General features: G+C 36.0%; 1 protein-coding gene across 3 annotated transcripts in view; it reads left to right on the plus strand.

The window, feature by feature from the left end:
- Nucleotides 1-13,959, plus strand: part of gnl1 (guanine nucleotide binding protein-like 1) — a 107,722-nt gene that overhangs the window by 32,518 nt on the left and 61,245 nt on the right. For all 3 annotated transcript variants that reach the window (XM_051920406.1, XM_028808146.2, XM_051920409.1), the window contains 2 exons: nt 6,902-7,053; nt 8,732-8,803. In XM_051920406.1, coding sequence (XP_051776366.1) covers nt 6,902-7,053; nt 8,732-8,803 — 224 coding nt within the window. The remainder of the gene's footprint in view (nt 1-6,901; nt 7,054-8,731; nt 8,804-13,959) is intronic.

The following is a 13,959-nucleotide window of genomic DNA, read 5'->3' on the forward strand; positions in this document are numbered from 1 at the left end:
TTTTTTTCTTTGAATTGTTGCTATTTCATTAGTTTCACTTTTATTTCAGAACTTCTGTAAAAACAATATTTGTAATCTTGCGAGTCCCAATATCCTGAATCTTTTTAATGAGGCCAGGATAGGTTTCTCTGTTTGGAATTTCAGCACAGACAAAACGATCTACATCATCAGCAGTTAATAATTTTTTTTCACTAAGTAAAAAAGTAAGTAAAGTTCTGCATTGGACTCCTGTCTGTAAAGTCGTGCTATTTTCCTCTCACAGTTCCAAAAGTAAATTGGGTTACCAAGGTGATACCCCAGCTTTTGTCTAGGTTTTTGTACAAGTGCTAGACAGAACGTTTTTGACTCCTGGGGTAAATGTAGCTTTTTAAATAAGCAGACAGATAAATATATATACATGAACAAAGTAACCAATAAATGCATGTGCGGTAAACTCTGTTTTTGAAATTCTCAAGATTCTTTATTTGTCACATGCATAGTTATACAGGACAACATGCAGTGAAATGCATCCTCATCCGCTTATCAAACACTTTGCAAAGTTAGAAGAATATCAGTTAGATTAACAAAAAGTCATAGATTGAAAGGTAACAGTATAGTAGAACATAATAAATAAGTACAGTTATGTGAATAAAGTAGAATTAAGTGTTAAGGTGCAATAGTGTAGTAATTATTGTGCAAAATCAGAGTTAGACTGGTGCATAGTTAAATGAGGCAGTTTGTTTGTTTGCACTACTGTGATCTTTACTTTCTTTTTTTATATTTTCTAATTTTCCTACTTTCATATCCTTTAACTTTCTCCACATGTGTATAGCGCAGTTTTTTTTTTTGTTTTTTTTTTGAGCTTTTCTAATTTTCCTAGTTTCATAGTCTCTAACCTGCTCTGCATGTGTTTAGCGCCAACGTTTGTAAACGTCTTAATGAAGTTCTACTTTCTTTTACTCATTGTCTTTTAATTCTGAGCCGGATTGGATGTGCTTTTTTTTTTTCAATTCCACTTGTTCCGGGCTGATAATTACTTTCCTTATTTTCTGAATTTGCACCTCGATTATTCTTTTTTGCTCCTTTTTCTGTCCAACGCATTTGAGTCTCTTTTTTCTGCGCTGCTCTCTTCTTTGCTTAGATGTCGACATTTAATTTATAACCTACTGTCCTTATACGCTTTATATGCACTGAGAGCCCTGCATCTGTATGTGCTCAAATCCTTCACAAGACTGAATGTTTTGCTGTCTATTGTCCTATTTGATAGATTGTAAGTAGGGCGTGTCTTTGGTCTCGCGGGTAGATTGTAAGTAGGGCGTGTCTTTGGTCTCGCTGGTCTTTAAAATGTCTTACGAGAAGATCACGTATCGTAGGCTTGCTTTTTGCTTTCCAGGACAGGATTTCGTTTTATAATATATACTAGCAAAATACCCGCGCTTCGCAGCGGAGAAGTAGTGTGTTAAAGAGGTTATGAAAAAAAAAAGGAAACATTTTTAAAATAACGTAACATGATTGTCAATGTAATTGTGTTGTCATTGTTATGAGTGTTGCTGTCTTTTATATATATATAATATACACACACACACACACATAAACATATATATACATATACATATATATTAATATCTACATATACACATATCTACATATATATATACATATACACATCCACATATATATACATATATATATATATATACACATATCAACATATATATACACACATACATAAACACACACATATACGTACACACACACACACACACACATATATATATACATATATATATATATATATATATATATATATATATATATATATATATATATATATACATACATATATATATACATACATATATATATATATATATACATACATATATATATATATATATATACACACATATATATATATATATATATATATATATATATATATATACATATATATATATATATACACACATATATATATATATATATATATATATATATATATATATACACATACATACACACAGACACATATATACATAAATATTTACATATCTACATATATACACATCTACATATATACACACATATATATACATATGTACATATATATATATACATATGTACATATATATATATATATATATATATAGACATACATACATAGAGATTGACACACATACATATATACATATCTACATATATATATATATATATATATATATATATATGTAATTGTGTTGTCATTGTTATGAGTGTTGCTGTCATATATATATATATATATATATATATATATATATATATATATATATATATATATATATATATATATATATAGCAAAATACCCGCGCGTCGCAGCGGAGAAGTACTGTGTTAAAGAGGTTATGTAACTATATATATATATATACATAAACATATATACATATATATACATATCTACATATACACATATCTACATATACATATATATATACATATACACATCCACATATACATATATATATACATATACAAATTTACATATCCACATATATATATATATATAGATATATAGATATATATATATATATATATATATATATATATATATATAGATATAAATATAGACATACATATATACATACATACATTCACATATATTATATATATATATATATACTGTATATATACATATCTACTTATTGGCTCCTGTATTTAGGATATAGCGGGTTGGATAATGGATGGATGGACATCTGTATGCATAGCCCTATTTGCCCGTTTTCATTTTTTTTCTTTCTTCAGTAATATTTCAGTAAACCCGGAGCTTGTCAGTTCAAATCCTGGTACTGACACCACTGTGTGACCCTGAGGAAGTCACTTCACCTGCCTGTGCTGGAAAAAACAAAAGTAATGTAACAAATTGTACCTCAGATGTTGCAAGTTGCTGGAATAAAGGCATAAGTAAAATAGATAAATATGTATTATACACATAGGAACTATTCATTTATTTTCAGTTAAGTCATCTGCAGCAAACTTTTATAAATGAGGGTTTCTCATTTTTAGATAGTGCAAACTGTTTCTTCTTCATTGACGTTTTCTCTTGGAGAGCTTTTTTCATTTCATTGAAAATTAAAGCAGCAGCTGCCAAAATATGTAGCTTTCTTATTAATTTTTCAACATTGTGTAAAATAAATGTATAAAGTAACATAAAAGGTTTAAATACTGGTTATCCTTTTACACTAAAATATTACTAAAGAGATACAAAAAAAGTAAAATGGATATGTTCTTTTTCTTTAAGGAGATTAAATATTACTGAAGAAAGAAAAAAAAAAATTAAACAGCCAAATGGGGCTATGCATACGAACTTAAAAGGTTTAAATAAAACAGAAATATATATTTTATTTTTACTTGCTTAACTTGTGGAGGGTGTATCCTGTAGCAAAGCCCTAACTTTTTTCGTGAAAGCCCGTTTCAGTCAATAAGTCTTAAAAAAAGGTGTAAAGATATTGACAATAAGCTAAGCAAACCCAGGAAGACATGGAATCGTTTAAATCAAGTATCATTACATCTTCCTTTCTTAAAGAGAAGTAAGGCAGTACTTATAAGCTTACATATTTATATATAGACATACATACATATATATATACATATATATATATATATCCGAAGCCGTGCAAGCACACTCTTGAGAATGCAACGTATAGTTGTACAGAAGAAAAGCAATCTTGCCTGAAATCAATGGCAACCTTTTGTAGGTCTATGAACTTAATTTACACTTTAGGTTTACACGGTGCTTTCTTTCCGAAGTACCTGCACTCATGAATATGTCTGTATGTGTCAGTCGGTCAAATCCACGCGCTTCGCACCGGCGAAGTACCGCTTTTAAATTTTTATTAAGAAGAAAACAAAACCTTTTTAAATTGAGGGAAAATATACTAATAACAGTTTGTTAAGGATCTGTTTTTTTGTGAAGCTGCCTTCACTCGAGTGATCACTTCGACCTGACTTGGTGGCCAACTATAAGCGTTACCTGGTAGGTAACCACCCATACAATCAGATTGTGAATCAGACTACGAATGCCGTGAATGTAATTACCCCGATCTACATGTTGTCAAATAAACGAACCACACGTCGTGGCGCGGAATGTAATTACCCCGATCTACATGTTGTCAAATAAACGAACCACACGCCGTGGCGCAATTTTAGGGGCTTTGCCTGTAGAGCTGACGTCCGAGGTTTGATTCCCGTAAGGGAGTGAAGTGAGTGGCTGGTTACCTACCAGGTAACGCTTATGGTTGGCCAGCAAGAGAGGTAACATCAGCCACGGTGCTTTCAGTTGTGAGAAGCAGATCATAGAATGGTTGAAAATAGTTTACTGTCAAATAATGCAAAGAATACGCGACACGTCTTTCCCCCTTATTCTTGGCTCATCAGGCGTACACACTCACTGCACTTGCTTAAGGTAATCGAACCTCGGACGTCAGCGCTACAGGGGCTTAGCAGCGGTCAAGTATTGCTTTTAAATTTTAATCAAGAACAAAAGAAAACCTCAGAGGTTCGATTCCCATAAGGGAGTGAAGTGAGTGGCTGGTTACCTACCAGGTAACGCTTATAGTTGGTCAGCAAGTGACGTAACATCAGCCACTTTGCCTTCAGTTGTGAGAAGCAGATCATAGAATGATTGAAAATAATTTTTGCATTTGCCTTTTTAGTAAAAGGCGAGCTTTTAAGCCTGAGAAATCACCCCGTAAATGCACACGTTTGATTGCACATGTGTTAATATGTATGCTAACACAGTATTAAAAGACAGTGAACAACGTCATTTACCTTCGTTCCCGCGTGTGACTCGTGCTGTAAATGTCTTCCTTGTTTTTAGTTCACGTGATTACGTAGGAGGCGTGATGACGCGATACGTGACTCCGCCTCCTCCATTACAGTGTATGGACAAAAAATATGTTCCAGTTATGACCGTTACGCTTTGAATTTCGAAATGAAACCTGCCTAACTTTTGTAAGTAAGCTGTAAGGAATGAGCCTGCCAAATTTCAGCCTTCCACCTACACGGGAAGTTGGAGAATTAGTGATGAGTGAGTCAGTGAGTCAGTCAGTCAGTCAGTGAGGGCTTTGCCTTTTATTATTATAGATATATATATATATATATATATATATATATATATATATATATATATATATAGTATAATATAATTTTTAATGTAGGTAGATCATTTCGATCTGGTCATTGTAATAGTAGCCCGTAAGCCGAAAGTGTGGGCACCCCTGATCTACACAATGTCGAAATGTGTGCTTGGCTGGTGAAGAGGTAAGACCTGTTGCATCGTAATCAAGAGGTTGCGGGTTCAAGCCCGGCTTCTTCCTGTTCTGAGTAGTGAGGTTCTGTTATTATTACTATTACATAATAAAAACATACATTTGATTTGAGTCTGTAACACCCAGTGTTAATTCCTATTCATTCCTCTCCTCCAAATCACTCACTATGATTGCTGTAATGGCTTTTTTGCGAACATCTGCCCTTGCTGTTACCTCTAGTATTTGGTCTATGTCACTGTCAAACTGGCTCCACAATGATGTTCACTTGATTCACCTTGTTTCTGATTTGGTACTTGAGGTTTGGCATCTCTGTGTTGCGTTGCTTCTACTCCCACCAAACATTTCATCCTTAACTGGTGTGTCTTTAAGCCTTGACCATTTTTGCAGATATTACCACATTGGCATCATTTTATCATCATTGTTTGTCCTTTGTTTTGGTCTTCCCAGCTCAGGCCCACTTGTGGCGTATACTTTTATAAGGTTTGCTGTGGGGTGGTCTCCTCTGATTTGTGCTCCTCCTAAGAAAGAATGCCGATCGTGTTCCCTGGTTGCCATCTCTCTGAGTTTCCTGGAATCATTATACAAATTCTGTGTAATAAATGTATTCACGTATTGCTTATAGTGTAAAGTATCAAAAATCGGCACTCCAGTTAAACTGACAACACTATCTCTATATATATAAAATCCCTTTGTGAGTCCAGGTGTCCGTGTGTGGGTGTCTTCTGGTGAAGTGCGCATGCGCGGGGCACAGTGCGATGCGCGATATTACTGTCAGAGAAAGTTAGAGGTGTTTTACGGAAATACAAACCATACTGCGAGAGGAAATTAATGGTACACAATACAGTGACGCGTATTACAGCCACATACAAGCCAGTATTACAGTCAGAGGAGATTAAAGGCATATTACCGACGCGCACGCCTGTATTACGGACGTACAAACCAGCGAACGTACAAGACGGTATCCTTCAATAAGGGCGCGCACAAAAAGGCGAGCCTCAAAAGTGCAACCTCAATTGGGCGCAGCGAATAAAGGCGCACGTAAATAAAGATCTGCACCTTTGTTGCTCTTCACATATTCCAGAGCCATTTAAATTATCTACGAATGCCTTTATTCGCCGCGCTCAATTGAGGTCGCCCTTTTGAAGCTCGCCTTTTTGTGCGCGCCCTTATTGAATAGAGCCGTACAAGACAGTATTACTGTCACAGAAAATTAAAGACACACAATACACGGCGGCAGCCCACGAAGAACAGTCAGCTCAGCAAGTAAACATCAACAAAAGAAAGGCTGAAAGAAAGAAAAATACGACCAACAAAAAGAATGAGGTCAAAGTCTCTTGCCATTTAATATAGACTGTTCCTACTAATGTTTATGCACTACTGTTCTAGCGCTCGTTATTGTAACGGGCTAAATGACTAGTAACTAATAATTTGGGAGCTGGGGCAGTGTGGGGTGTTCTAATCTTGTATATAAAAATGGTGAACAATAACATTAATTGCATAATTAATTTCTTTAAATGTTAAACTTCCTAAAGTAGCACTTTCATTTTACTTTGTATCTTGAACTTAATCTTTTTGTCATCCATGTGTTTTTAATCACTTTACAATTTGACTTTTTTAGTGCTTGATTTTCCCAAAAGGCCAGTATGGGATTACCACATGTCTAAAGAACAGGTTTTGGAGCGTGAAGAGAAATCATTTCAGGAATATTTGAACAGAATCTACTGCCAATATGAACCAACCCAGCTCAGCTACTTTGAGCACAATTTAGAGGTAAATGATACCTTTAATTTATACAAAAAATATCAAAAATAAAAATGCATCAATATGTTGGTGAAAAAGTGATATATTTCAGGTCATGAATATTGTTGTTCTATTTTTTTGAAATATCAAAACAGGAGCACTATAAATCTCTTTTGTATTTTATTAATAAGATACAGTTAGGTCCATAAATATTTGGACAGAGACAACTTTTTTCTAATTTTGGTTCTGTACATTACCACAATGAATTTTAAATGAAACAACTCAGATGCAGTTGAAGTGCAAACTTTCAGCATTAATTCAGTGGAGTGAACAAAACAATTGCATAAAAATGTGAGGCAACTAAAGCATTTTTTAACACAATCGTTTCATTTCAGGGGCTCAAAAGTAATTGGACAGTTGACTCAAAGGCTATTTCATGGGCAGGTGTGGGCAAGTCCGTCGTTATGTCATTATCAGTTAAGCAGATAAAAGGCCTGGAGTTGATTTGAGGTGTGGTGCTTGCATGTGGAAGATTTTGCTGTGAACAGACAACATGCAGTCAAAGGAGTTCTCCATGCAGGTGAAAGAAGCCATCCTTAAGCTGCAATAACAGAAAAAACCCATCTGAGAAATTGCTACAATATTATGAGTGGCAGAATCTACAGTTTGGTACATCTTGAGAAAGAAAGCAAGCACTGGTGAACTCAGCAACGCAAAAAGACATGTACATCCACGGAAGACAACAGTGGTGGATGATCGCAGAATCATTTCCATAGTGGAGAGAAACCCGTTCACAACAGCCAACCAAGTGAACAACACTCTCCAGGGGGTAGGCGTATCGATATCCAAGTCTACCATAAAGAGAAGACTGCATGGAAGCAAATACAGAGGGTGCACTGCAAGGTGCAAGCCACTCATAAGCCTCAAGAATAGAAAGGCTAGATTGAACTTTGCTAAAGAACATCTAAAAAAGCCAGCACAGTTCTGGAAAAACATTCTTTGGACAGTGGCACTGTGTGCACTAGTGTTTATTGATGATGTGACACAGGACAGAAGCAGCCGAATGAATTCTGAGGTGTTCAGAGACATACTGTCTGCTCAAATCCAGCTAAATGCAGTCAATTTGATTGGGCGGCGATTCATGATACAGATGGACAATGACCCAAAACATACAGCCAAAGCAACCCAGGAGTTTATTAAAGCAAAGAAGTGGAAAATTCTTGAATGGCCAAGTCAGTCACCTGATCTTAACCCAATTGAGCATGCATTTCACTTGTTGAAGACTAAACTTCAGACAGAAAGACCCACAAACAAACAGCAACTGAAAGCCGTTACAGTAAAGGCCTGGCAGAGCAATAAAAAGGAGGAAACCTAGCATCTGGTGATGTCCATGAGTTCAAGACTTCAGGCTGTCATTGCCAGGAAAGGGTTTTTAACCAAGTATTAGAAATGAACATTTTATTTCCAGTTATTTAATTTGTCCAATTACTTTTGAGCCTCTGAAATGAAGGGATTGTGTTAAAAAAATGCTTTAGTTGCCTCACATTTTTATGCAATTGTTTTGTTCACCCCACTGAATTAAAGCTGAAAGTCTGCACTTCAACTGCATCTTGAGTTGTTTCATTTAAAATTCATTGTGGTATTTTGGTACAGAACCAATGTACAGGACAGATTTTTGTCAAGGAAATTTGTTTCTTTTTTTCCACAGACTTGGAGACAACTATGGAGGGTGATGGAGATGTCAGATATTTTACTTCTCATCACAGATGTACGATACCCAGTATGTATTTTTTGTTGATGATTAGATAATTAAAGTTTATTTAAGTGTATTTTCTGTTTCAACTTCTCTCTCTCTCTCATCTTTATTTTCCTTTACTTTGCCATGTTAGCATATTAAAAAAACAGAAATGTAAAAAACAATTACTAATCAAATTGTACAGGAAAGCAGATGTTCCAAATAATTATCTAACCAGGCATTCTCGTGGCAGCAGCACAATGCATAACATTATGTAGATACAAGTCAGAAGCTTCAGTTAATGTTCACATCAAATATCAAAATGGGGAAAAAAATGTGATCTGTGATTTTGAATGCATCATCTGTGCATGTTCCTATGATTAGTGGTGCCAGACTGGCTGGTTTGAATATTTCTTTAACTGCTGCTCTCCATATGGGATTTTCAGCATAACCATTTGTAGAATTTACTCAGAATTGTATGGAAAGCAAAAAACATCCAGTGAGTGACAGTTCTGCTGACAGAAACACCATGTTGATGAGAGAGGACTTGGCTCGTGCTGCGAGAAAGGCTTTGGGAACTTGGATAAAATCACTATACAACTGTGGTTAATAGAAAAGCATCTCAGAATGCATAGCACATTGAACTTTGAGGCAGATAAGCTACAAAAAGACCACATCTGTCAGTCAAAAAGAGAAAGCTAAGACTGCAGTGGCATAGACTCACCAAAACTGGACAAGTGAAGACAACAAAAATGTAGCTTGGTCTGATGAATCTCAATTTCTGCTGAGGCACATAGATGATAGCATCAGAATTTGGCACCAACAGTAAGAATTCATGCATCCAACTTGCCCCTCGTCAAAAGTCGAGCCTAGTTGTGGTGGTTTTATGGTGTGAGGAATGTTTACTTCGCACTCTTTGGGTTTGTTAATACTAATAAATCAATGATTGATTACCATGCCATTTTTCAGTATTATTGCTGACCATGTTTATCCATTCGTGGCCACTGTTTACACACCTTCTAATTGCTACTTCTAGCATTATAATGCACCATGTCACAAAGCAGCAGTTGCCTCAGTTTGGTTTCATGAACATGACAATAAGTCTATTGTTTTACAGTGGCCTTCCCAGTCACTAGATATTTATCTAATAGAACACCTTTCAGATGTGGTAGAGTGTGAGATTCACACCATGAATGTTCATTTGCCAAATCTGCAGAAATTGTGTGATGCAGACATGTCAACAAGGACCAGAATGTCAAAGTAATCTTGAGAGTTTAGCTACACTTCCCAGTAAATAGTATACTGTTCCTAATTTCTCAGTAAATATGTGCCTCTCAAAACTAAAATAAGATTTTTTGGTATATATTATCTAGTGAATATGTTTTTGATATGTATATGTTTAGTGGTTAATGAATAATATACATACGTATATTAGCTTGGCAATTGTCTCAAAATATTAATATTGCATTTTTGTAATATTGCTGCAGTTTTATGTTGCTGTTTATTGCAAAGTATTCCCTACTTTATTTGGATAAAGAGAGAGAGAGGAGAGGTTAGGAGCACGCACTGATATAGCGCATTGCTGCACCCACCACATGACAAACCAACTCAGGAACCCAGATTAGGACCCAAGTGCAGCCATGTGGCGGGTGACACCTCAGCACCGCTCTAGATCCGGTGGAATGGAGCAGTGTGAGGTTTTTTATGGTGGCCGGAGTGCCATTTCTGCCACCAACCCCCAAGTTTTCCCTGCAGGTTGGAGGGCTTACAGTACATAAAGTTTCATTTTTATTTCCATTACTCTAGGCATAAATGCATCTGTTATACTTAGTAAGAAATGTTTTTTTTTAAGAATGCAATTCATGTGCCTTAGCAGCCTCTACACTAAGGCTCAAAATATACAGCTGCAATGCACTATATAATACACATATTTGTGTATTATCTAATCCAAGGTGATTCTTTGTGAGGTGAATGTTTGAGTCAACTAGTTGAGACTAGAATGTTTCATATTTAAAGTTTATTGTTTAAATACACATGAATATGCATTTAACCCTCACCCATTTTCACTGTAAATTATCCATCCATCCATCCATTTTCTAACCCGCTGAATCCGAACGCAGGGTCACGGGGGTCTGCTGGAGCCAATCCCAGTAAATTATTTCCTAAAAAAAAAAAGTGGTTGATCTTTTTTGCTTTCATACACAAGCCAACTATGTCTATCCCATTGTAACATTTTAATTTACTTGCTAAGTCCCGTTTTGAGTCTCCACAGTTAACATTTTCACTAGTTAAACTTTAATTTACACATGGGTGTATATTATAAATGGTATACTTAATTATTTATAAAATCCATTATTGTGATTTGAGTGGTGCATTTTTAAAAGCGAGTGACTAGAAAAAATCTTATTTGTAGTCTTCTGTCAACTTTCTTGAATAGCATGGAGCAGCATCACAAACTACAAGAGGGAAAATGGGCAACATTCAAACTGATTATAGTCAGAGCTTTGAGACACTAGTGCTAAGTAGTGTGTCACTGTAGCTGACACTGTAGCTCAATTAACTTACTGTTAGGAAAGCCACCTGTTTAGTCTTGCTGGCTTTAATTGTTTCATTGAGTTTAAATTTTGGAAAATCAAGAAGTGTCTTCAGAAATCAATAAAAAAAATTAGCCCCTCAGTTATGCAAACAGCAGCCCTTGCCTGACAAAGAGGGCTTCTCCCCAGATGCATGTAGGTTTTCCTTGTAGAATATTTATTTGTTCTTGGTAGTTATTTAATAGTCTGACACTCTCTCTCTCTCTCTCTCTCTCTGTGTTTTTTCCCATAGTCTTCAGAAAAGTAGAACACATTTGTCAAGAACAGGCCATTCAGTCCTTGTCCAATGCTGGTCACTTGATTACTCCAAAGAAATATCAATTTAAATTTTGAATGTACTACAGTCTGCCATATATTTTGGAAATTTTCTTTCCATATGTCTGTGCTTCTTTGTTTGAAGAATAACTTCATAATATGTGTTTCTGAGAAATTTCCCTTAGCCAGGCATGACCTGTGTTCTCATGCTCTTTTTCAGGAAACTCATTTTGATATATCAGTTCAGTCTTTCCTAATAATTAATTCCTAACACTCCTGGGGCCTCATGTATAATGGTGTGCACAGAATTCACACTAAAACATGGCTTATGGAAAATTGGAAATGTGCATATGCACAAAAAAATCCAGATGCATAAATCTGTGCATACACAAGTTCCACACACTTCCCCTTTACAAATCCCAATGAATGTAAAATTTAACACATGTGCATGTGCCTACAGCCCCACTCCGACGACTCTCAGAATGTCATATATTTCAATATGTAAATCAATATAAATATCCCCTTCTGTTCAGTGTTTGGTTAAAAAACAATGGAAAAGGCACGTGGAAAAAAAATTCAGTGAGTGCGAGGTAGAGACAAGGAAAAACATGCTATTTGTTGACTTATGGAATGGTGTTCGAAACAGAAGCTTGACGGAGACACTCGAAAGTTCAAGTTTAGAAAATCGCACAGTGCCCGAAAGAAAAAAAAAAAAAAGTGGTCAGATATCACAGTCAACATTAAAAGGCGTGTTTATTCTGTTTTAGATAATATTACAAAAACTGACTGCCATGCAATGGTCAGGTGGTGATGATGCTGCTGTGCTAAGTAGGTCTTCGGGCACTAGCTGCATACACACATCTGCATTGGAAACCTCTGGGAGGCCATCTGGCTGTATGCTGACAGACTGTTCTGGAGTCACAGAATGCAATAGTGGATGCTGTAAGAGATGTGGCCAATGAACTAAGGAATACAAGGGCTTTACAATGTGATATTGACCACAAATTAAATGAATTGGTTAAAAAATGAATGCTGCATAAGATTACCTGTTTTTATATTCTGCTAATTATGTTTGAACGAAGTTGTAACGCTGCCCGATCTGACTAATCATTTGGTGGATCGTTCATCATAAGACATCAGTTCAGGTACATGCTTGCACACTACGACACATTTTCTGTGCACTATTTGTGGAAATGCTTTCTATTTACATAAGCAAATTCATTCTCCGAAGGTGCCTTTATAGTGTAGCAATGGCACCTGTTGCCACATTGGACCAATTCTTTGCTCTTTATTTTGTGGTGTCTCACAATCCTTTAAAGGACTGCTTGCATTTTGCTGCAATAGTTGGAAAAAGCAACTACAACTGTGCAGAGCTGCCGTTTTTATAGGTTTTCCTGGTATATATGATGTAATGTCAGCTCATTGTTTTGGTGATTCATCCCTGGCTGATGCAACTTGTGCGACGTTGTTGCGATAGTAATGTGCATGCAGTTCAGCTCCGATTACATTTGGAAAACCGAATGTTGCTGCGAATTGTGCTTTTACTGTATGTTTGCCAGTTCAATTACAGTGTAATGAAATCTTCTACATCTGGATGACAAGTAGATAATACCATCCTATACAGCTGGCCTGGCACACCTCAGTGATGACTGTGAAATACCTGATTGGTCAGCAAGTTCAAGTTGAAAAGCTCCTGTGCCTAACAACCCAAGAGTGGACAGAACTTGCAAAGGAGTAGGTAGAGCACATTTCTTCAAAGTCTGCCTTTGTAAAGCCAGGGCCAGTTCAGCATACAGAGCCTAGAGAATAGATCTTGGAAATCTAAATTGACTTAGAAGCCAGTCATCGTCATCTGTAAATACATGCTTTCTTCTAATTCTTCCATTTGCGATGTATTCTAGCAATACTGAACCAGCCATGGTAGTTAGAATAGTTTGGACAATCCGTGCATCATTATATTATTACAGAATGATTGCAATCAAGTGAATTAAATTTGTGAACGATAAGCAATTAATTTTGGTGTATTTGATAAAACCTGCATCATAAATATGAATCTAAAAAGGAAAAGTAGAACACAGAAACAGTAGCACTGCTTTGACACTGGGTGCTGCCAGTTTGCAAAACCGAGCAGAAACGTGCATATGTGAGGGGGTCCCTGCCATGAAAATGTGCATGGCTTCTCAAAGTGAGCAAGGAAACTGGTGTACGCAATGTTTTTGTGTGTATGGACCGTTTATATATGAGACCCTTGGAGTCCGTCTTGTTTCTATTTTCTAGATGTTGTGAAGTGCTGCTATTTCTTTTTCTTATGTGGAGATCAAAACTGCACACTGTTCTCTAGATGAGGCCTCA

The sequence above is a fragment of the Erpetoichthys calabaricus genome, chromosome 1 (genome assembly GCF_900747795.2).
Source record: "Erpetoichthys calabaricus chromosome 1, fErpCal1.3, whole genome shotgun sequence".
Classification (NCBI taxonomy): domain Eukaryota; kingdom Metazoa; phylum Chordata; class Cladistia; order Polypteriformes; family Polypteridae; genus Erpetoichthys; species Erpetoichthys calabaricus.